At 49.9% G+C, this 22636-nt stretch overlaps 1 protein-coding gene across 10 annotated transcripts in view; it reads right to left on the reverse strand.

Moving 5' to 3' along the window:
* NFATC1 (nuclear factor of activated T cells 1) overlaps window positions 1-21356 on the reverse strand; it is a 120279-nt gene extending 98923 nt beyond the window's left edge. For 7 of the 10 annotated variants that reach the window (XM_040547385.1, XM_040547383.1, XM_040547381.1 and 4 more), the window contains exons 1-3: window positions 21209-21356; window positions 10750-11848; window positions 1738-1897 (exon numbers count right to left, since the gene is read on the reverse strand). In XM_040547385.1, coding sequence (XP_040403319.1) covers window positions 1738-1897; window positions 10750-11848; window positions 21209-21344 — 1395 coding nt within the window. In that variant the 5' untranslated portion in view covers window positions 21345-21356. Of the gene's footprint in view, window positions 1-1737; window positions 1898-10749; window positions 11849-16775; window positions 17106-21208 lie in introns of those variants that run through there. The other 3 variants (XM_040547389.1, XM_040547382.1, XM_040547392.1) reach the window with 1 other exon arrangement.
* Between the last annotated feature and the right edge of the window lie 1280 nt (window positions 21357-22636).

The following is a 22636-nucleotide window of genomic DNA, read 5'->3' on the forward strand; positions in this document are numbered from 1 at the left end:
TTCAGGTTGTAGTAAATGTACAGGAAAATACATTAATTTTTATTAAACCGGTAGAGTCAATTGACATGGCTAGGACTGACTGCTTCCTGCCTTTCCTCTAATGCCCTTCTGCAGCTTCCTCTCCTTTCCTCTCTTCTGACAGTGTTTGTGTTTGTGGAAGTAGCACACTCACTCCCTACAGGCTGGGACGGGGGATGACAGGGGAAACGTCTGGACACATTTAGTCCAATTAAATGTTGGCATCACATTCAGTCTTTCCAAAAAGCACGTAGGAAACTTTAAATGTCAGGCAGGCCACTGTGAATTGATGCCTCCCCGTTTACGTTTCCTTGCATCAAGCCACAAACAGAGTAGCTATTAATTGTCGTCAAGTGCACGGCCACAAGCCCCTCTTTAATATCATTCATAAGTGTTCTGCTAAAACCTTCAGTCTTTCAGCAGATCGCTTCCGTAATCCCATGTCACTGATGAGTTTTGGCAGAGATAAAGAGCAAACTCCATTTGCCACTGACAACTCTCCCTCACTTTCCCTTTTTAGCTGTTGCACCAGTACACAAAATCTGTAACGGCATTCCCTGCTGAACGTCGTTTCAAACTGGCATCATTCCTCCGAGCTACGTGTTTGCTAGCAGGGTTTTCAGGCAGACAAAAACGCACTCTGCACGTGTGGTCTGCACACCGCCTTGAGCTACCCCAGCCTTTCAAAACACCACTCTTCCTACAGAAAGGTTTGTGGCATGAACCCAAGTATCCCAACCACAGAGGCAGCTCATGCCTCGCTCCCACGGATGGTGCCCTGACACCTGTGGGGTCTGCTGCGGGAGGGAAGTGGAAATACCTGGAGTCTGCTGCACAGAAGGTCACAGCCCAGGCAGAATGTGCTGACACTAACTTTGGGGTGAGGAAGAAGCCACCATCGAGGGACATGGACAGCTGGCTCTCTCCCGTTACTTTTTTTTAAAAAACAAAACAAAACAAACAAAAACTAAATCTTGTTCTTCCTGCTCCTAAGAAAAATCCTTTAAAATGAGTGACACTAGTCCTATAAATTAATTAAGGGTCAGTTTGCAGTGTTATTAAATTATATGCTTTATATACAGAACTGAAGAATTTGTTGGAATTCATGAAACTAGACTCAGACCTCAGATACTTTCCAAAGTGTCTAGAAGGGCTTAAGGAACTAAACAGAAAAAAAAAATCAAGAAGCCTCACTTTGCACAGCATTCACTGCAATATCTAAACCAGCGACATAGTTCCACATTACCACTATGGCTCTGCCCTCCAACATGTGTTCACAGCTTTGATTAGATCCAACCACAAGTTAAGGACTAAATGTACTGAGACACGTCCCCAGCTGATTTCAGTATAAACTTCATGTCTGGAATGTGACTTCACAGACAGGTCCATGGTCACGGCATTGCAGCTAAGCATTTCCTAAGCTGTACATTGACGCACGGACAAAGCAGATATGCATTTGTGCCGTATTCACATTGATAGAACTGCTGAGAGAACAGTCAGGAGAAGGAAAAGAAGAGAGCAAATGGGTAGTGTTGCCATATTTGTAATAAAGGCTTGGTCCACCAAGTTTTAAAAAAAATGTACTGCACAGGCATACTTGCATGCAGTAACCTTTGAGGACATGAAAAACCTCCCATCGCTTTCCAGGTTTGGAGAAGATATGGCCACAGAGTGCCAAGACCAACAACCTCTGTGTGCTCCCATTACACGTTTTGGTACCTGCACAATCGGGTGGCCCCCAGCAGATGCCTTCACAGCCCCTCGGCTGCCTTCTGTCTCGTAATGAGCTCGGTGGTGGGATTTCGGCTGCACTTCAATACGCAGTTCATAAGGTCCCGAATGAGATGGCAACTGCCAATCAAGGGCAGGCAGGGATGGGCTATAATGGAAAGGAAAATATATTAAAAATTAACATCAAGTACACTATCACAAACCACAAGCATCCAGCACTATTACTTTAGAGACCATGTTTCACAGTTCATCCTTCACCATCTTACATTTAAAATTTCATCAATATAGATAATGCCACGACATAAGTAATTTAGAAGGTAATGGTTATTTTATGAAGATTGAGTGTATTTGATGGCCCAGATGCTATCCAATTTGTAAACAAAATGGAAAAACGTTAAGATGCTGCTTACAAACATCTTAATATATTGATTATTGAATCAAAAGCACAAAGGTAGGCGGAAAGATGCAGAGGAATTTCAGGGAGAGTATTTCTGTTGTGAAAGAGCATGCCAAGCCAGCTCTGGAGAAGTTATACATTTAATGAATCTAATGGATTTCAACAAATCCTTTTTAGGTGTAAAGAACAAAAAAGCCATTTCCCAGCTTTCTTCCAAACATACAAACAAGTCACAGAGTCTCAAAGTGAAGCTGGTCTCTCCCTGGTTCACACAACACAAGAAAGCAAGATCTGAAGTCAAAACTTGGTTACAAATCCTACCAAGGATGACGCACAAGCCAGAAGAAAATCCAGCTCACTCTTCCGGCTCTGTATTGACTCAGCAATTACTGAACTATTAAGGACTCATTACTATCACAAAAGTAAGCAGGCCTGACAGTATGAAATGGTGGGGAAGTGCCATTCTTAGAAACCCACTTCCAGAGTAAAACCACTCTTGAAAACACTGTCAGGAGAGCTCATCTGTAAGAAAAGCCAAGCTGGTGCTCCGGGGAAAATAAAAAAGAAAAGAAACGAACAAATATTTTTGAAACAGTGTTAGGCCTGATACAAATTTATTGACTTTAAAATTGGCTCAAAAAGCTTCATAATGAAAACACTAATTTTATGCCCAGCATGTATTTCTTCTTTTGGTAAATTCTCCTAACCAGGGTGCCCTTCAAAAGCCATTGCAAGTAGTTAATTGGCATAGCTGCAGCTCTTCCATCAGCCTTCATCAGCCTGGGGAAGAGGATCATCATGCGGGACAGCTGTCCTCAGCCCCCCTGTTGCCCCTGGATGCAGGATGACCCCCACACAGGACAGCAGGGTGACCACAGTGGTGGGCATGGCACTGCTCAGTGCCCTGGGCTGGATAGCACTGCCAGCCATGGCAAGGGGCCCAGACACAACAGAGGGCAGGTGAGCAGGTTCAGGGGCTGCACAGCTCCTGCTGGAGGCCGAGTGGAGGCTGTCTGTCTGGAATTTACTGCACTGGGTGCATTTATGACAAGCATGCATTCAGCTGAAAGCTGAGCACTCCACACAGCACCACTCCAGCATGCTGGTGGTGGCTCCATGGGCATTACAGTGTTCATATCCCCCAAAGCATCCCCACTACCTCCCACTGAGGGCTAGAGGCTTTAACCACTCGTACCCGCCACTATAAGTAGCACCACAACCATACAAAGGAGGCTAGAAAGTGCACGAGTCTTCTCAGGCTGGGGTGTAATACCACATGCTTTCATTTAATTTTGTTTTTAATGTTTATCCAGTACTTTATCACCAGCATATTTCACTTGAATCTGCTAGTGCACAATGTGCATGTACGTACACTCATGGGACTTCACATGGCGTCAAGTTTCTCTACATTATCCTTCTTCACTGCCTATAAATTTGCCAGTTTGAGTGACTTGAGTGCCTATGGACAAGCACTACTTGCACTACAGAAATTACCCATTTCTGCAACAAAATTTAAAGCCATGCTATGGACAGGGCACCTGACGATAAAAACACTGCACCAACATGGCTCCCTGGGTTTCTGTAGCACATTTATAATTTTATAAATGGTGGCTGCTTAAACCCAGCTGATACGGACATTATTTCATAGCCACGGACTACATACGTACTACTGCAGCCTTTGGGGGCAACCAAATGGTATACTGAAGAGGAGGTATTAGCACCTCTTGCACACTCTTCAGCTATTAGACACATACCAAAAGACCCAAGAGCAACCTAAAAACTGTAGACAATTGGCTATTGCATGAAAGCCACTTTTCTTCGCCTAGTGCATTAGGTGCACATTCTTTAGTCTGAAAAATTCTAAAAAAAAATAAAAAGGACAAACCATATTTGACTAATGATGAATGACAAAGCACAGCAGAAACAGCTGTGCCTCTTCTGGTGATGATCAGCACACATTTTTAAACAGATGTTTCTGTTTTTAAGTAAATTCTCACTTGATGAATATATATATATTTTTTCTGAGGACACAATATCTATCACATTGTTAAAAAAATTAATATTAAATTAGAATGGACTACTCTAACTGGCAGCACATAGTCCTCGAGAGAAGAGAGATATTTTTTAAGATATATGGAACAAAGTAATAGTTCCATAACTAATTAAATCTCTTAAAAATTAAAATAAACACTTTCAAATCAGCACCTGAAAATGTCAGTATAATAAAGCTGTAAAATTCATATTCTCAAATAAAACCTGAAAATAAAATACAGTTTGTTGTTAGTCTGCAATCTATCATCAAAATTCCAAAATACCACCTGCTCAATTATAAATTGACAATTAATGACAGTTTTCCTGATAAAGGAAGCAGAGTGATGCATTTAATGGTGTCACGGGTTGGGGCTGTCAGAGCTATTTCCTATGTTAGGTTATCTTCACCATGCACTTAATTTCCTGCAGCTAAACATGGTTAAAGGAAAAAGCCACCAAGCAAATAGTGTAGGGGTAAAACAAAATCTGGTTGCCGCAAACAAATCTTATCAATTTGAAAACTACCCCAACTAGTGAGCATCACGTGGAGGGCAGATGAGCTGCTCCACTAGGAAGGGGAGGGAGGGAGAAGGAAAAGATCTTCGCACAGTCTTCATATCATATATACATTAGTGCATTTCCCTCAGACTGAATTTTCTACCAACTGCAAATCTGTCCTGCTCCTTTCTACTCTGTAATAAATTCCACTGTATTCATTCAAAATGCTATAATGAGGGATGGTTATTTCAAGGCAGGTTCACAAAAACTGGTAGACTGTAGAAAACTCACTCAATGTAACTATGTCCTACATAAATCAGATTACAAAACAGATGAATAGTGATTTATTTTGCATACACCAGATACACAATATGATTAAATCAAAAACAGATTATCCAGTCTGGCTGACTTCTGCCTTTAGCAGAAAGATTTATCAAGTTACAGGAAAAAAAAAGAAAAGATATTAAGCAGCACACTGGAATATAGACAGGGAGGAAACAAAGCCAAAAAACTTCTATTAAACTTTGCAAAGGTGTTTAAGCCCCATTTTCACAAGATTATTATGCATTCAGGAATGAAATTGCCTTTCTCTGCATAAGCTACTAGATGCCAAAGGCCACTTGAAAAAGATTTGCAAGCATTTTTGTCCTTAACTAGGCTGTTGTGCAAAAGGTGTCAGAACAACTGCTGGTCTCATACGGGGACAAACCGTTCTGCTTTGCCAAGTATCACAGCGTGGAGTCATCTACCAAAGATAGCTGCGTGACAGTGGCAAAAGCTGCTGCCCCACAGAGCAGAGTGATAAGTGTGTTTCAACACCTGAAGTAAAGCAAGCGGCTTAGGAGTGTGGCTGAGCCTCCTCCACTAACCTTATTTTTACTAAGAGGGCGTGTTCCTTCAGAAACAAAAGCGTAAACTTGAGAAACCACAGGGCTGCTGAGGCTTTTACCAGGCTGCTAAGCTTGCCCCTGTTTCAACCCTGCACCAAATGCAAATATGGTTACAATTTATTACTTATTACACATCTCACGTGAAAGTGGATGACTGTCGAAGATCCTAGGGTGTTTTTTAGAAGAGTAAGAAAACAACAAGGCTCCCTGTAAGTCCACCCACTGGCTTGTGGTCTGAGAAATACATGTGCTTTATATTTTACCTGTGAGTTAACACGGGTAGACAATTTTTTTTAATTTCCTATCTGACAATTGAGCAATCTGGCTGCAAACTGTTAACATACACGCTATGTCCCACCCCAGACTTGGCTGTGTTTCTCTGACATGTGGAGCAAGTAGCAACTCTACCAAGTTCATGCAGCACTTTGGAATCCCTCACGTTGAGATCTAAAAATGTGAGTTGTTGTAATGCTTACAGATAATACTCAGCACAACAGTCCTGAAAGTTAACATTCAGAGATAGATTTGCATCGGAAATTTTTCATTTGTCAACTTAGAGAAAGAACAAGAAACTACTGCCGTAGGAATGGCAGGAACAAGTGGCTTGCGTCACATCTCTGCTTGTTCTGAATTTAGTATCACACAGTGCTAAAACGAGCTTGTGAAGGAAAGCCATCAACAAGAAGCTTACAGGGGTGTTTGAATAACTAAAAAGCAGTCAGAAGAAAGCGCGGGGAGGATTTAAATCAAACAAACAAACAAAATGGTTTACTGAGACAGGCTTCCAACCAGACCTAAGCCTCGCAGTACAGCAACCCAGTACAGTCAAAAGATTTTTAAGAGATTTTTTTTTTTTTTTGCTACACGGTGGCAAAACCAACTCGTTAAGTCTGTAAATACCCCCATTCGGCATGAATACAGCAAGAAAGAGAAAAAGACTGGAGATGTTGTGGGCTCTTCCCTGTCCTCTCCCTCTGTTCCCCAGTTAACAACAGCTAGCCCCAAAGCGATGGTTACCAACACATAGCCACAAGTCCCCACTTTACCGGGTCTTGTCAAGACAGCTCAGCATTTGCTTTGTCTGAGGAACTTCCTCTGGTTTGCCATAAACAAAGAAGTTTGCCATGAATGCACCGTTCAGCAAATCTCGTGTTGCCGCACTTGTGACATCTTAAGATAGCTGGGGCCCTTTTTCATCTTTAGAAACCCCAATTTTGTGAGAAACTCAACTTCTCCCCAGTAAGGTTGTTCTCTGTCTTATCATCTGGACCAAAACATCTATTTAAAAACAAAAACAAAAAAAACCACCATAACAAAAAAAAAGTGCACCCAGAAGGTCCACAAATCAAAAGAATGTGGGGAAAAAATGTAGCACTTTAAAATCATGATTTTTAAAGAAAATCATGCAGTTTGGGGCCTCAGTGGATGATTTTTGTATGCTTGAGTTTCATACTGTCACAGTCACAAAAGTGGAATCCAAAAAATCCACAAAAAATAAACAAGCCCATTGATGCAGATAAAAGCCAAATGTGCTTTTGGAAGTGGCAGACAGATATCCAAACATACATTCTCTGTGTGCAAATTACAGCCTCCATATGTAAAACTACATGTTTCTCTCTGTGGTTTCAAGAACATATATGTATATTTTTGAGGCTGAAAAGGAGACTGAAGCTAAAAAAGTGTGGCTTTCAACTGTTTAAAAAAAAATAAACCATACAAAAAAATACAGTAGAGAGCTTTTACAAACCACCTGGAACTGGGTGTCTATTCCTGGAAGCTCCTTTTCATGTGGCAGACCTCAAACATGCCATACACCTGACCAACAAATCCAACCACTTTTCTTCCTACCTCCCCCCAGCTACCCTACATCTAATGAAAATTAAAGTGATACAGGCTAACACACTTATTGGATTAAACTGTTATTAAAACCGATATCAAAATAAAGTTATTTTGAGACTCAGAATAACTACAAAGCATATAAAGAAGCTGTTACTTTTCAATGAGCAAGAAATTGGTTCTAGATTTCAAGTTGTGTTTGGTCAAGTAGAGCAGCAAAAGAGGAAGACATAAAAAAGGCATCAGATACTCAGAAATCTGGCATTGTCATGAGTGCCAATCCTTTCTGCTAGAACCAATAATGATTTGGGACATGCTGATGAGTGGGTGAGAAATAAAAATAGGATCTTAGTCTTGGAAAGAGTTACTAATACCATGCTGTCAGTACTGTCTCCAAATCCAAGGGCAAAAGTCAAACTCTGTACTTCCATCTTGCCTTTGACAGAGCATGAAAAAGTGATGTATAAATATCAGAGACAAGAAAGCAACTGATCTAGCCATGGTTTGAGAAACACGGAGTATCACCTGCCTGTAAAATAAATGGCTGATGGAGTGCTTCTTGTTGTATATTGAGGTCTGGAAGAGGCAAGATTCCCATTGTCACCTCACGGTTTGCTCCAAAGCTTCTCATGCTCATCTCTACTTGGCCTCTCAATATCTTCTACACCAAAAGCCTTGGCCTGAGGCCATGGACAGCAGTCAAAGCACCAGGGACGAAGTCCCAGCTGCACTGGTAACCCTAAGCAGCCTGCCTGCCTAGTGCTGCCCCCAGCAGCAGGGCCAGGGCCTGTCCTCCCACCCTCGCTCATGACCCTCAGCACCTACACGCTGACTCGTGCACAGGAATCATGTCATGCTGGTAGCCCTCGGTGGGGATCTGCCAAAACCTGCTCTGAAGAGCCCACAGCTGGTGGATCTGGGATGAGCTTCCAAGCTGGTATGCCTCACATTCCTCTTAAGAAATCAGAGGAAACCTGGGGCATGAAAAGACAGTATTTCTGTTGAGCCAGGCATTACTTTCTCTACTCTTATTATTCCTCTTTGTCCCAGTACTTGAAAAGCTGAAAACTGAATGAGTTTTAATTACAATAAATGAAAAACATCAATTTTAGAGATGATACAAAAAAAAACACTGTTTCTCTTTTAGACTAATGCCTGCCGTAAAAACACAGGAAAGGAGACAGCCACGCACCCAGCTCATGCTGCTGGAGCTTATTCCCCAGCAGGGAAATACAGGGGAATGAAAGGCGGGGCGGGGGGCGGCATCAGTGGTTTTCCAAGGCACGCTTGCTTTTGATGAAAATGTAATGCATATTCAGGAAGTGACAGAGGAGGTAATCAAATATGGTTATCTCAAAATCATTATGACCGGGTAGATTTTGGAGCCTGAGTTGTTTGTTGGAACTTACCCCTAAAGCCCCAGCATTTGAAATAGAACAGATGTGTAAAATAACAGGAAAAAATTCCAGATCTGTTGTGACAAATTCTTAACCAATTTTTTTGGAAAGATTTAAAATAACATAGTTTCTGTTGCGTAGGCTGTGATCCTGTTGACGTCTGTGCTCAGTTGCCCAGCACTCTCATATACATAAAACGAGAGGTATTTTTGGTGGAAGGAAGCATGGTCAGTGTATCTGATTGGTAAAATAACTTAAAATCACATTTCGACAGTAACTTCCAACTGCCCTAGAGCACAAGTTAATGAGATCACATGGAAACATATTGCGAACCAGGAAACATATTTTATATGAGACCAAAACAGTGGAAAAAATGTTAAATACACAATGTAGTGGGGCTCTGTTTTGTACACTTCACCTTTCTTGTTTGTGTTAGCACACAGGAATGCTAGGTTGCCTTCTCACTGACTACATTGAAGTGCCTACAGGCGACTCTCTGCAACAGAAAGATAAAAATGTGTTTGGTCAAACTGTCACGTTATTGCCTGTGCAGTCTTTGGCAAAAAAACAGCCAAACACAAAAGCAAATGTCCTGCCTCTCCAATAAATTCAGACTATTTTACACCTTTGGTGGGAGAACACAAATGTTTTTTTTGAATACACAGGAAGGCTCTGAGGGATTTACTGGGTGTGAAAAGATCCCATCCCTGCGCTGAAAGACAGCAAGTGCCCACCTGTGGGTGGCTCCAGCAGATACAACAGGACGGTCACATCTCCCAGCACTGAACTGGGCCAAGGTCCTACCAAGGAGCTGGGACAATGCAGAGGGGTGGATGGGAGAACAGTGAGGATGAGGAGGGACAGTGCTACTTGTTGTAACATGAAGTGCCACGGCCCACGGTCCAGTTTTTGTAGGAAGCAGGTAGCAGAGAAGTGCTGGGTGGAGACAAATGAGACCGGCAAGGTTGAGAGCCAAGGAAACTATCGCTAATTAAAATATCGCAGCTATGTGTCCACATCTTTCATGTTGGCAAAGACAGTTGTGTTGTTAAATGCAAGAAGCCATATGTTCTTGAGGAGGAAAAGGAGAGGGATTGCTATCACAGTCAGGGACTGGAATAGGCCTGTGAACGTTTGGAAAGCCAAACTCTTTTTCTGCACCATGTGCCACTGTATATGCAGTCTTAAGACTTCAAAATAAAGACTGTAATTGAGACCAAAAGAGAAAGCAATGCATGTAACTCAAATCCAGGCTATTCTTTGTTCCTTTCTACCTGGAGTCCTCTTATGATAAGTAAATGTGACAAGTATTATCAGCTTACAAATAAGGTTTTCTTCTTTAAACATAAAAATGGTGGAGAAAGGGAGAAAAAATAAAATCACTGTCCATTGCAGACAGAAAAAGAAGACTGGTATGAAGCTTTCATATAAAGTTTCAGATTAAGTAAGTGCTGAAATAAGTTGTAAAAGAAACATATTCCTACCCTGTTTGTATTCACTGTCTGTAAAGCACAAATGTAAAGTGCCCTGTAACAGCACAATAACAGGAACATCTCATAGTCCTGCAGCAAAACCATGTTAAGACATGATGAACAACTTTAGTAAAACCTTGGTTTGACGGTACCCAATTGTCCTGCTGCCTGTCAAGCTTCTGAATACCCCTGAACATCCTATTTCGAGACTGGCTGGACTTGGGCTTGACCCCTGGGAAGCAGTAACCAGTTACAACCAATGAGCAGTCAACTCCTGAAGTGGCCTTTTTAACCTTTCAAAGATGTACTCATGGTCACATCACACTAATGACAAGAGGCGGCATCATGAGAAATGGCTAAACAAAATGAATGGATGGGTAGATTTGGCTGGAAACAGACACGGGAAGGGGAAGGAGGAAAAAAAAAAAGCATACAGTAAAGATATTGCCAGGATTGTCCTCTAAATCAGGGCTCCTTACCTCATGTAGGATGTAGGAGACAGAGACTTTGGTTTGGCCCACTGGTATGGATGCTGTGGCACAGACAGGTACTGCTCACAGAAGTTTCCTTTCCTGATATGCTGAAAGCTGGAGAAGTCTTCTGGTGACAAATCGGCAGTCGGCGATATGGTCCCATGATCCTCGCCAGCCGGTTCCGTTTTGAGAGTCATGGATGGGGTGTGGTCGATGGCGGTCTTCCTTGACTTGATGGGAATCCCATCATTCATATCTATCGTGCTGTCAGTGGTGAGAGCATTGATGGCAGCGACAATGGCAGAGCTGGTGTACTGGTTGGTGTTCCCCAGCCACGTCTCGTCTGTGACGCTCACCCGCGGCGAGTTTTGTGGTGAAGGTGTTGGGGAGTGGTGTGGCGAGTAGGAAGTCTGCCGGCCATTGAGGCTGTACTTTCTCTTGTTGCAGGGAGATGGAGGCCTGGAGTTGCGGGCCCCCAGCCAGTTCTCCTCTGTGATGCTCGTCCTGGGAGATGTCGACGGAGAGTGCCTTGGCGAATTGAGCAAAGTGCAGGCCACCATGCCACGCTGGTAGCCTTCCTCTGTGTCAGTGGTCTTTGGAGAGACACATGGGGACTGCCACGGAGAGGTCTGGGGCGAAGTGTATGGGTACGAGTAGTTGGACTCGTAGGAAGACGCTTCAGAGTTGCAGCTTCTGGAAGACAAGCTACTAGCTGGACTCAGGCAGGACGGGTCTCTGTACGCCTCGATGTTCGGTAAGTTCAAAGTGGCAGTGGAAGGTGATCGCTTTGCATTTGGGATGGCCTCCTCAACCTCATCATGAAAAAACTGGTTGTTGTTATGATGAAGTCCCATGTAAGAGGTGATCTCAATTCTAGGGCTCTCCAGTGCTGGAGCTCCATTAGGTCTGATGTTTGGAGGCAGGTAATACTCGGATGCCCCACTGTCAATGTGTCCTCCATATCCAGAAGGGTGATTTGTTGATGGGACAACTGAAATGACGGGATTTGATGTCTGAAGGCCATGACATGGAGTTGACAATGAGGAATGTGCCACATTTAGAGGCAAGCCAGCATTTACGTTTGAAGATGTGTAATTATAGTGTTCTGGAAAACAAACAAACAAACAAAAAATAATGATATGAAGTGTTGCACATAAATACTCACTTAGCAACATACCGAGCTGCAGTGGAGGAACATGACAAAACACACAAGAGAACAGCACTCTTTGACAACCCATCAGACAGGCATGCCATGTTAGGGGAGAAGCTGCAGACTTGTATCCTTGAAAATCCTACTAACTGAGCAGCACGAGACAAGCTGTCTTGTGACACGGATGTACATGGACTGAGTTTGTCTTGAGGAGACATATGTAAATCTTCAAAACCAAAAACTGAGTCTTCAAACAAGGGTGCATCAGCATTCAGAGACTGCAATGCTGCCCAAGGGATGTGCTTTTACATGTGAGCCTAATTCCCTCGCTGAAAAGCTGGAATATTAAAAACAAAACAAAAAAAAAATCAACAAAAAAAGTGGAGGCAGACTAAAACAAAGAACATGATCAACTGCATTCTGTTAAAAAAATTATACACAACTGAAATTTCCATTACAGCGAGTTTCCAAACAGTTCCAGTTAACTAGGTTTTTGGAACGAGATGGATCTATTGACCTGCTCTCATTTCTGGGACCACTTATCCTCTGGCCCAACTGGCAAAGACCAGGTGATGGATAAACATGGATGTGTTGCTACTCTGTGACAGATGAAATTCCACTGAAATTGCTGGTTCTCGCGCGTGCCACATTAAGCACTGCCAGCAGAGTGCTCTTGGCCAACTCTCTAAGTATGTTACAGCTCCGGGTGTATTAAAGAAATAGCACAGTTGCGCTGTGTGGAAAACCTGAAAAGTGACAGATCACATCAGAGACTTGCACCAACACAGGGGAACAACCCAACCTTCATACACCTTCATCCCTGCTGTGCTATGGAGAACCTGAATCCCAGTGCTGGCCTGCAGGAGACCATCCTCTCCTCGCCCCACCATTGGCCTGCTGGTGGGGCACCTTCAGCTCCACTCCCTCTTCCCTGGGGCTGCATGTGGGTCCCTATTTGCCACCCAGGGACGCCCCAGGCTGTGGACGGGGATACAGGCAGCCCTTGGTGCTCTGAATGGTGGTAGGATCAGGAGTCACCCCCTGTGCTTTCTGGCATAGGGAGGCCTGGTGTCACCAGCACACTTGGGCCAGAGACCCTCATGCCAGTGTCTCGCCATACTGGGGAAAGATAACAAACCCTTGCTATCAGCCCGCTGAATTTGATGTTTGGGTAATGCTGTTCTACAAGTTTATTCACAGCAGGCTGGAAATACACCCCGCTCCAGCCCCATGCACAACCAGCATTACCGCAGGTTTGTTAGGGCAGTGGCGCTTTCCCACAAGACAAGGGGAAACTTCGTGCGCCCCAGGCCAGACTTGGTCCACACAGGTAACTAGTTCCCATCCCTCCCAGGTGGCAAGCTCCCAGCAGTGCCCCATGTCCACCTTCCCCGCATAGATGCAGAAAAGCTTTGTTAATCATTGTGACTGGTATTCCCAACACGACTCACTCCCCAGGAGTGCTGTGGATGCAAACAAGCCTCCGAGCAGGTTATGCCATCCAGTGCTACCGGCTATTCGCTTTCTTTTGTGTATGAGCTCAGCCCTCTCTGGTGTCATCCTCCGGCTATCCCATGCTCATGTTTCTCTCTGGCAACGACTCTGAGACAAATGGTACTTACAAAAAATTAATGTGCTCTAGCAGTTTCACAGCTACTCTGTGAAGTTCCAGCTGCTTTATGCCACGTCAGGTACCATTCACAAACAACAAGAAACAACATCTTTTCAGCTCACTTTCTACTCTACCTTCAGAAACGAGGCGTTTAGTGAGAAGAGTCATTAAATTACAACAGAGCATACCGCAGATAAAACTGGATTATTCAAAGCACGATACAGCTTCACACACCATTCAAACAACAAGGCAAGGAGGAACTGTGGAAAAAGGGGTGCTCCTTTGATACGGGTTATCTGACTGCAGTGGTCATGGCAATGCACAGTTCTGCCTGAGGGACCAGAGCCCTCTCCTTCCAAAACTAGTTGCCTCTTCTTGCTGCCCTGTTGCATGGCAGCACTGCTCACTCACAGCTACTGCAACCACTACTACTTTCTCACTTTTCACAGAAAGAAAAAAAAAAAAAAACATCAAAGTGGCAGTCAGTGGTAAGACCTTCTCCGTTTCAGAAAGCGGCTCAGAGAAAGGGTCTAAGCAGCGCCTCCAAGGCAGCCCCAGCCCCTTTCTGCTTCCTCCGGCTCCGGAGGCAGGCGACGTCCCTGGCTCTGTCCCAGCTGCTGGGATGCAGGCCCGGCTCTTCCTGGCAGCCCCGCCACACACACCCCATGGGCCCTGCTGCACGGCTGGCCCCTGGCACGTGGCCAGACACACTGGGCAGGGGGCTGGGGGCTCTGCAGGGTGCCCCAGCTCTGCGCCCCACCTGGTGGGCTTGGCAGACTGGCTGCATCTGCTGACTGCAGCATTGACACCTTAGTTATTATAACTAATAAGTAAATAAACCGAGATTGTTATTACCTGTGTGAAAAGCACTGTGAACCTAGTGGTACTCTAAAATCTAATGCACAGCTAGGGTAAAAAAAGCTAGGGTAAAAATCGGACATTGAAGTCTGCCAGGGATCTGCAGCCCAGGCCGAAGAGCTGATAGAAAGCCTCAGACTGGCCTCAGGAAACCAGCTTAAAAAACGAATATATAAGCAAAAGCTACCAGTGCTCCAAGCAACAAGTCCTCCTAATGCACGTCATAAGGAATAGTCTCTTTTAGTACTATCCTGCACATTTTTAAGAATTCAACTTTTGAAGGGCATAGGAAAAGTACATGGTATACATCTTCTCACACAATAGTACTCAAAATCGAAAGACCCAAAGCCTTTACATACATAAGTTACCTTTAGGTAACAACTTTTCAGACAGTGTGTACAAAGAATACCCACCAAATATAAAAGCCTGAAAACCAGACCTAGGAACAATACCAAGTCCTCGATTTGTGCACTAAAACCCACCAGATACCTTTCTGAAAAATCACGTTCCTGTGCTCAACTTCTGTATTCACAAAAATTCATCAAACACACATAGTGAGCGTTCATAAAATGCTGTTGTATTCCTTACAACGGTAAGGCACACAGAAATAAAACGCCAGTCTCGAGAGGGAAGGGAGATGGAAGTGGCTACATAGGTACAAAACTACACCACATAACGAAGCTTTGTAGGGTATTTTGACAGCACTGATATGGATGAAAGGAAGGTAATGCTTTGGCATGGGCAGTCACTTGGACTGTGACCCTGATCCTCAGAGGCTCCCTGCACAGCGCAGAGCCTGCGAGCCTGGGCTTAGGTCTGTACTGCTGCTTGTGGGCAGTAACTCACACAGCTTGGTACCACAACACTTTCAAAAGCGTATTTTAGTATCTTGAGCCAAACCTCTGTATCAGATAGACCAGTGGAGGTATGCAATGGTCTGGTTGCCAACATATTCACACTTACATTAGGTATACCTAGAACAAGAAATCGGACCCCTTGATTTGTGAGCACACCTTCACATTACATTTCACTTCATGACAGCATAAAAAATCAGTTTTTTTTTTCTCTAGCTAGTTTCACAGGGCATAGGCTTTATCCCTTTCCATCATTAACAAGCTGATCCTACAAAGCACTGAGAACCATCATTTTTTATTTATACTCTTTAAATAGGACTGCTTAACACCTGCAGCTCAAAGGGGCTTTGGAGAAGGCAAAGGCTGTTTTACACTTCCAGACATGGAGCCACACCTAGGCTTACACTGAAGTTTATGCTTTCAGCACTGCCTAATGGAGTTACTCTTCTCACTAGGACTTTGACACTTAAGTTGTTTAGGCCCCTCCACTTTCCAGGTGCCTAATTCATAGGAAATTACGTCTATAAAGCTTGGTGTGACACTCTTAAAAGCTAATTTTCTAAAAAACTGGGAATCTGCTTGCAGCCATCTGGACACTGAGAACGTGCTGGAGAGCAGGGCATTAGGAAGGGGAGCACCGTGCACAGCTACGTCCTGACAGGCTGTAATATGCAGGGAAGGATTTGGGAACCTCATTCGATTTAAAGGGAAAAGCACTGGAAAAAAAAAAAAGTGGAAAAAGAAACTGGAACAGCCTTAAATCACCTACTTTTATTTTTATGGTGACCTGCTATCACTGAGGCTGTGACAGCCCGCTTCGTATTGGGAAGCAATGACAACTTTCCCTGTGTGTGTCAACTCCCGACTCATTTACCCTGTTCCGACCTCCATTATTGCTCAAAGTCATAAAACAGCCACACGGAGACACCGGGCTTGCAAACCGTGACCCACGACGAATCCGGGACCGTTATTTTTGCTTGCGGATGACCTTCAAGCCTGAATGCTTGGACGACCAAAACCCCGAGCCGAGATCGCTCCAGCTCACGGGAGGGGGGCGAAAGGAAGGGCAGCAGGGCCTCTTCCCCCTGCCCCATCGCTGCCACGGGGCGAGGCCGGACCCGAGCTGCCGCTGCCGGCCCCGGGGCTGCGGAGGGCGGCGGAGTAGCGGCGCTGGGCTTGCTGCCGGCCAGTCCCTGGCAGCCTGCGGGGACGGCTCGGTCGCAAACTCCCGGCTGCGCAAGCAAGGCAAAACTCCGCGTTTCCGAAGAGCTCCGAAGTTTAACAAATCGCACACGGGCTGCCTCCCGCGCGGCTTCCCCTCCGAGACGTGTCACGGTACAGACACAAGGGCATCGAAAGGGAAAGCGGCTCCGGGCAGGATTTCACTGCTGGCTGCCGGTACCCCCCGCTCGCCGCCCCGCAGCTGCGCAGGACCCAAAATATCGCCCCCGCACGCTGCCTCCGGCTCGGGAAGGACCCCCCGGAGGTCCTCCCCCGCCCCCTCCAGCAGCATCCCTCCCCCGGGACCCCCGGAGGTGCCTCCCCGGCTGAGACCCACCTCCGCCGCCGCCCTCATCGCTGTGCTTGAACTCAAAGAGGAAATCGAAATCAAACTCCTGCTCGGCCTCCACGCCGGTCATGGCTCCCGCCGCCCGCGGCGACCCCCGCCCGCCTCGCTCCGGCGCCCAGGCGGCGGCGCAGCCCCCGGCCCGCCCCGTCGGGCCCGCCCCGTCGCGCCCGACACCTGCTGCCGCCGGCACGGCGGGGCCGGGACGAGCTCCCCTCGGCGGCGGGGCTCCGGAGCGAGGCCCCGACAGGCGCAGGAGGCGGCCGGCACGGTAATGTGACCCCGGCCCCGACGGCCGGCCTATCTCGCTATCGCCGCCGCCGCCTCTGATCCGCCCTCCGTCGCTTTGTTGATGTTTCCGGGTCGATGCAAACAACCGCCTTGCCCTGCCCTCCCCCGCACCCTCCTCCCGCCGCTCCGGCTCGCACAGCGCAGCCCGCACGCCCCGGGGAGCCCCCCCGGGGTTACCCGCACCGGGGGGGGCGGGGGGGGGGGTGTGCGGGCTGGGGAGACCCGGGGGCAGCGGGGCAGCGGGCTTTCACCTGCTCCCGCCCGGTGGAAATCGCAATCGCCGCAGGTGCCGGGATCCCGCGGGGCAGCACGGCGCAGCCGGGGAGGTTTCTGCCCTCGAGGCCTCGCCTCCGCTCGCCTTGTCCCGGGAGGAGCCGCGCCGGGCGCTGAGCACTGCCGAGGCGCTGGTCTTGCTCCGAGGGTCCCCACCGCTCCGCAGCTACGAGCCAGGAGGCTCGGAGCTCCTGATTCCTTTTTTTTTTTCTATTTTTTTTTCTTTTTTTTTTTTTTTTTTAATTTATTTTACTTAGTTGCAGCACCCACTAGTGCCAACTGCTATAAAAAGCGCATTAAAGTGGGGCTTGTAACCTACCATCTTCCTCCGTGCCCAAGCTGCGTTGCAAGAAGTCCCCCGGCCCAAGCTGCGTTGGTGTGGCTCGGCCGGGGCATGAAGAGTGGCACGGCGCTTCCCCGGCCTGCGGGGTTTTGCTGCTGGTATGGGTTTAAAATCGGTTAGACGAAAAGAAATAGCATCCATCTCGGATTAGAAATGCACTTCTGTGGGATTATACAAACTCATTTCAAAGTCTCCAACGCGCAAATGACCGCTCCGGCCCAGCAGCTAGGGCTCGCTGCGCCTCTTGAGTTCCCAGGATTTAAGGCCGGATTGCAAAAGGAATAGTTTTTTAAAGCAGTTATGGAAATGGTATTCCCTTCTAAACCGAGGGAATACCATTTTCCAGGCTTATAGCTGAAATCTCCACTGCAAAGTGCCAGGAAAACACAGTTTTTTTCCATCAGAGTCCATCGCGCTTTTTCCCCTCCCCGCACGGCCGCGCCGCAGTCTCGACGTGCCTCCGGAGGCTTGTCGGGAGCCGGCGCACGTCCGAAGCCCCCGGAGCAGCCCCAGGACACCAAGAGCTCTTCGGCCCCGGCACCCTGCCAGCGGGCGGCCTTGTCCCGGGACAGGGAATTGCCCTGCGGAGGAAGGGGTCTGGCCCGGGGCGGAGGCGGTGCCGGGCCCGGGTGCCAAAGCGCCGTGGGGCTGCCGTCGGTCCCCCGCTCGCAGCCGTTTCCCCGAAGGGCCGGGGCTGAGTCACACGAGTGTGTAAAACGCCCTGGCAGCAGCGGAACTGGAGCTGCCGGCCCGTCGGGACCACGCTCGCCCTGGGATGCTGGGGCAGGCCGGGGACGAGCGTCCCCCGGTACCCGCACACGGCCGCACCGCAGCGCGGCCCGACGGCACGGACTGCCGCCCCTCCGGTGCCCCCGCCGAGGGCCTACAAGCAGGACAGCCGCCTTCTCCACACCCCCAGCCTCCGCGGCGGTGCCCCCCGAGTTCACGGGGTTCATCCCCACCCCCCCTCCTGCGGGGGGCAGCTTCCCACGGGGCCCCTGTCTCCTGCCAGGGCTCCTGGGGAGGGAGGCGAGGAGCAGCTCCCAAATTGCTCCCGTTGCCCTCACTCCTCTGCCTCTTCCACATCTGGTACCCGCAGGATGGGTAAACTGTCCGAAACTACCGTCCAGGCGGTCTGATTGGCCAACTCCATAAATATTAGCGCCGTCAATAAAATATTTCCATTGGCACCCTTCCCTTGGAGAAGAAGTAAAGACGTAGAGAAAGGTAGAGCCGAAATGATGCCGTACGTGGGGACAGAATAAGCGTAGCGCCAGTTAATGCGCTGGTTTAAAGCATTGAAAAGGGGAGAGAGAAACGAGGGAGGGGAGAGCCGATGTGCCCCGGGGCAAGGCAAGCTCCCCGTCGAGCTTTACAAACCGACCGACGGACCGCCAGCCCAAATGCAGCATCGCCCCGTAGTGAACCTAAATTGTGCCAACGCCACCGATCGCACTGCAGGTCCAACAAGTGACCCAGCAGACTGGCTGCCCCAGCCGCAGTCACGCAGCCTGAAAAATATTTTAAATCGTATGTGGCATTAGCCCCCAGTTATTTTCTGGACTCCGCACCTCTGTAGGAACCAAAGAAAAGAGCGGGGGCCGAGCTGCGCCCGGTCCTTCCACCGAGACACTGCGAGAGTTTCTTCCCAGGCTAAACATAAATATAGCCTATTTTCTGCCGTCGTTTGGTAATCAAGGAACACCTTAATTTGCAGGCAGCAATCCTGACTTTTAGGGTGTCCCCTCCCGCCGTTTCCTGGATTGGGTCACACCTTCTAGACGGCCTCATTCTCTCAGTCCCTTACAAAATATATCATCAACATAGGAGAGAATTATCGAAGAGTGTCGGTGATATTTTAACACCGGGATCACAAATGTCACAGAAATCAAGAGAGGGGATCTCTTTTTGACAAGAGACTCCATTACACATTTAGTCTCTGGGTGTAATTTTTACAAGTTGGTGCATTCCCTGCCCTTCAAGTCCGGAGCGCTGCAAAGGGTGTACAGCCCTCGGGGGTCCAAACGGGCGAGAGGAACGAAAGCCAATGCGATTTAATGAAGCTGTAATTATCTTCCATCTAAAACTGCCCTCGCATGCCTCAAAAGTGGAGCCATGGTTGCAGCTGTGCTCGTAGCTTTTGCATTAGCAGGATCCTGTCAACTGAAAGGAACCACGGCAATGAAAAATCTGTGTTAAGAAAGACAGAGAGAAAGAAAGAAGAGAAAGAAAGAAAGAAGAGAAAGAAGAGAAAGAGAGAAAGAAATGAGGGTCCTGAGCGACTGTCCAGCCTTCTTGGGACAAGCCCAGGAAGGGGAGCCGCGCTGTCCCACGGCGGAGCTGCGGAATAAACACCGCGGACTTGGACGCGCCCCATCCTCAACTTCTTCACAACTTTCTAAGACGTGTGGGCTTGCTATGCCCCGCCTGGGGCCGGCAGGCCGTTTCAGCCCGAGCAGCAGCAAAGCGGAGGCAAATACGAAGCGAAGCGGGGAGCCCCGCAGCCCGGGGCGGCAGGGAAGGGGGCTGCCAGCAGGCCCGCAGCCGGGGGCTGCCCCACACCTGCTCCGGCACGGGGGCGATGCCCAGCATCACCCCGCAGGGTGCCCCCCTCGGCATCCCGCTCTGGTACCGAAAGGCTCTGGCTCGAAGCAGCGACGTGCAGAAAACGCAGCCAGTCGTCAGAGCGGTGCTGGGTAACGATGCTCCGGGGAGAGAAAAATGTCCCAACTGGCACAGAGGAGGCTGCAGTCAGTCCCCACGCGGGCAAAACGCTGCCCCTGGCACTGGCACGTTCAGTGCAACCGGGCAGCTCCCGACAAAGCGCTTCCCAAGCCCCGTGCCCGCGATCTTTCTCTCCAGAAACTTTGTCGGCGTGCTTTCAGCGCACTTTGTGGAGCAGGGTCACTGCAGGGTAGTTACAAGGAGTCGCGACACGGCGCTGGGGCGACACGGGGCCGGGGGGGAGGCGGCGGAGCCCCCCGCAGCCTGCCCCGGCGTGCGGGATTGTTTTGGTGTGCCAGGGGACGGCTCACGGCTAGCACGGCGCCTGGCACTGCCCCGAGACCCTCTCTTTAGGCGGCTTCCAAACTCTCCCGAGAGAATTTGCGAGGGCTGCTTGCAATTACAGGGCACATTCCGCCCCCTCCCCAAAAAAATCAGGCCTGCGCCGCGGGGGGGGGGGGGGGGGGGGGGGGCAGTCCCCGAGCCGGGGGACGAGTCCGCGGCGTTGGCTCCCGAAGAGACCCGGGGAGCCCCCGCAGCCCTGTGGCAGCGGCCAGGCAGGGTGCAGCCTCCCCGCTGCCCGGCCGGGACCGGGACCGGGACCGGGACCGTACCGGGACCGGGGCCGGCGGGAGGCGCCCGGGAGCGGCTGCGCGGCCGAGGCGGCGCCGTGCGAGAGGCGAAGGAGACACCTATTGGCAAGCGGCCGCCGGCAAACCTCCGGGCCGCCGCGGGGAAACACCGGGGGACACCGCCACCCGCCCTCCCGCACCCCCCTCCCGCTGCCCGTTACCTTCCTCCGCCGCCTTCATGGTGCTGCCGAGCGGGCGGGCGCCGCGCTGCGGGGCCGCCGCCGGCTCCTGTCTCCCGCTGTCTGCGTCCCGCGACGGCGGCGCGGCGGTGGCGGCCGGCGGGGCAGCGCTGGGCATCCACCCGGCGGGGCGGCGAGCCCCGGCACCGCGCCCCGGGCCGCCGCCGGCCCCCGTCCGCCCGCCCGCCTGCCTGCCCGCGCCCCCCGCCCGCCTTCACGCCCCGGGGGCCGGGGCCGCGCCGCCCCCGGCGTGGGAGCCGCAGCCGCGGAGGCACGGGAGCTCGCCGCCGCCGCCCCCCCGGGGCCGGGGCATGGAGAGGAGGGCGGGTGTGCGTGGGGACTGCGGAGGCACTGCCCGCCGCGGGGCGCCGGGGCCGGCAGGCGCTGCCCGGCGGCCGGGCTACTGGGGCGAGCGGGTGAGCGGAGCGGGGAAGTCTCGCTCTGACGCAGGGCTGCGCGCCCAGCGCCGCCTTTTTAAAGCTGGAAAACACCCCCCCCCCCCCCCCCCCCACCTCCCTTCCCTTCCCGGCCCCCTCTCTCCCCGCCCCGGCCCCGTGATGTCAGCCGGGCCCCGGCCCCGCCGCCGGCGGGCGGCCAGCGGGAGGCGGGCACCGGCGGGCACCGACGGGCCCCGGCCGCCGCGTCGCCAACTCGGTTCCCCGCGGGGCCCCGCAGCCGCCCGGCACGGCACGGCCCCGTCGAGGCCGGCCGCGGCGTCGCCGGAGGCTGCGTTCGCTCCTCGGGGGAGCGGGCGGCACGCCGGGGTCGCGAAGTGAGGGAGGGAAGGGAGGGGAGACGGGGGAGAGAAGGAGGGAAAGAAAAAAAAAAAAAAAGAAAAGAAAAGCGGCCTTGCATGCTGAAATCATTATGTAAAAAATCGCAGGCTTCCCCCGCTGTGGAAATTTGGAAAAGAGCATCAACTGGCAGGCGAGAGAAAGGAAAATCCCATTCTGCTAAATTACTAACAGACTCGGCGGACTTGGTTGCAGCCGCTCCAGATTTATTATTATTTTATTTATTATTATTCTGTAAATATCTCAGCAACACAGTTGTATCTCATCACTTCGTAGCGGGGGAAAGAGAGGTTTCCAGCCCGCAGCGCCTCCTCCTCCTCCTCCCCGCTCCCAGCTCCGGGATGCCCCCGGCGGGACACCCCGGCGAGGGGCCGCGCCTCTCCCCTCGCCCCTCGCTCCCCCTTCGTCCTCCCTCTGCCCCCACAGCTGGCAGGAGGGGGCCATACTTTGCTGTTGGAATTGGACGGCAGCTAGCGGAGAGTTAGGGTGGTTTCGAGCGTATCTGGTGTATGAAAAAAAAAATGTAAAAAATCATAAATCTAGCGCATGACACCCATATGTGGTTGAAAATAAACCCAATATAAACGAAATCCTGTCTGCTCCTGGGGAACGGGAG

This window comes from Cygnus olor, chromosome 2 (genome assembly GCF_009769625.2).
Source record: "Cygnus olor isolate bCygOlo1 chromosome 2, bCygOlo1.pri.v2, whole genome shotgun sequence".
NCBI classification, from domain to species: Eukaryota; Metazoa; Chordata; class Aves; order Anseriformes; family Anatidae; genus Cygnus; species Cygnus olor.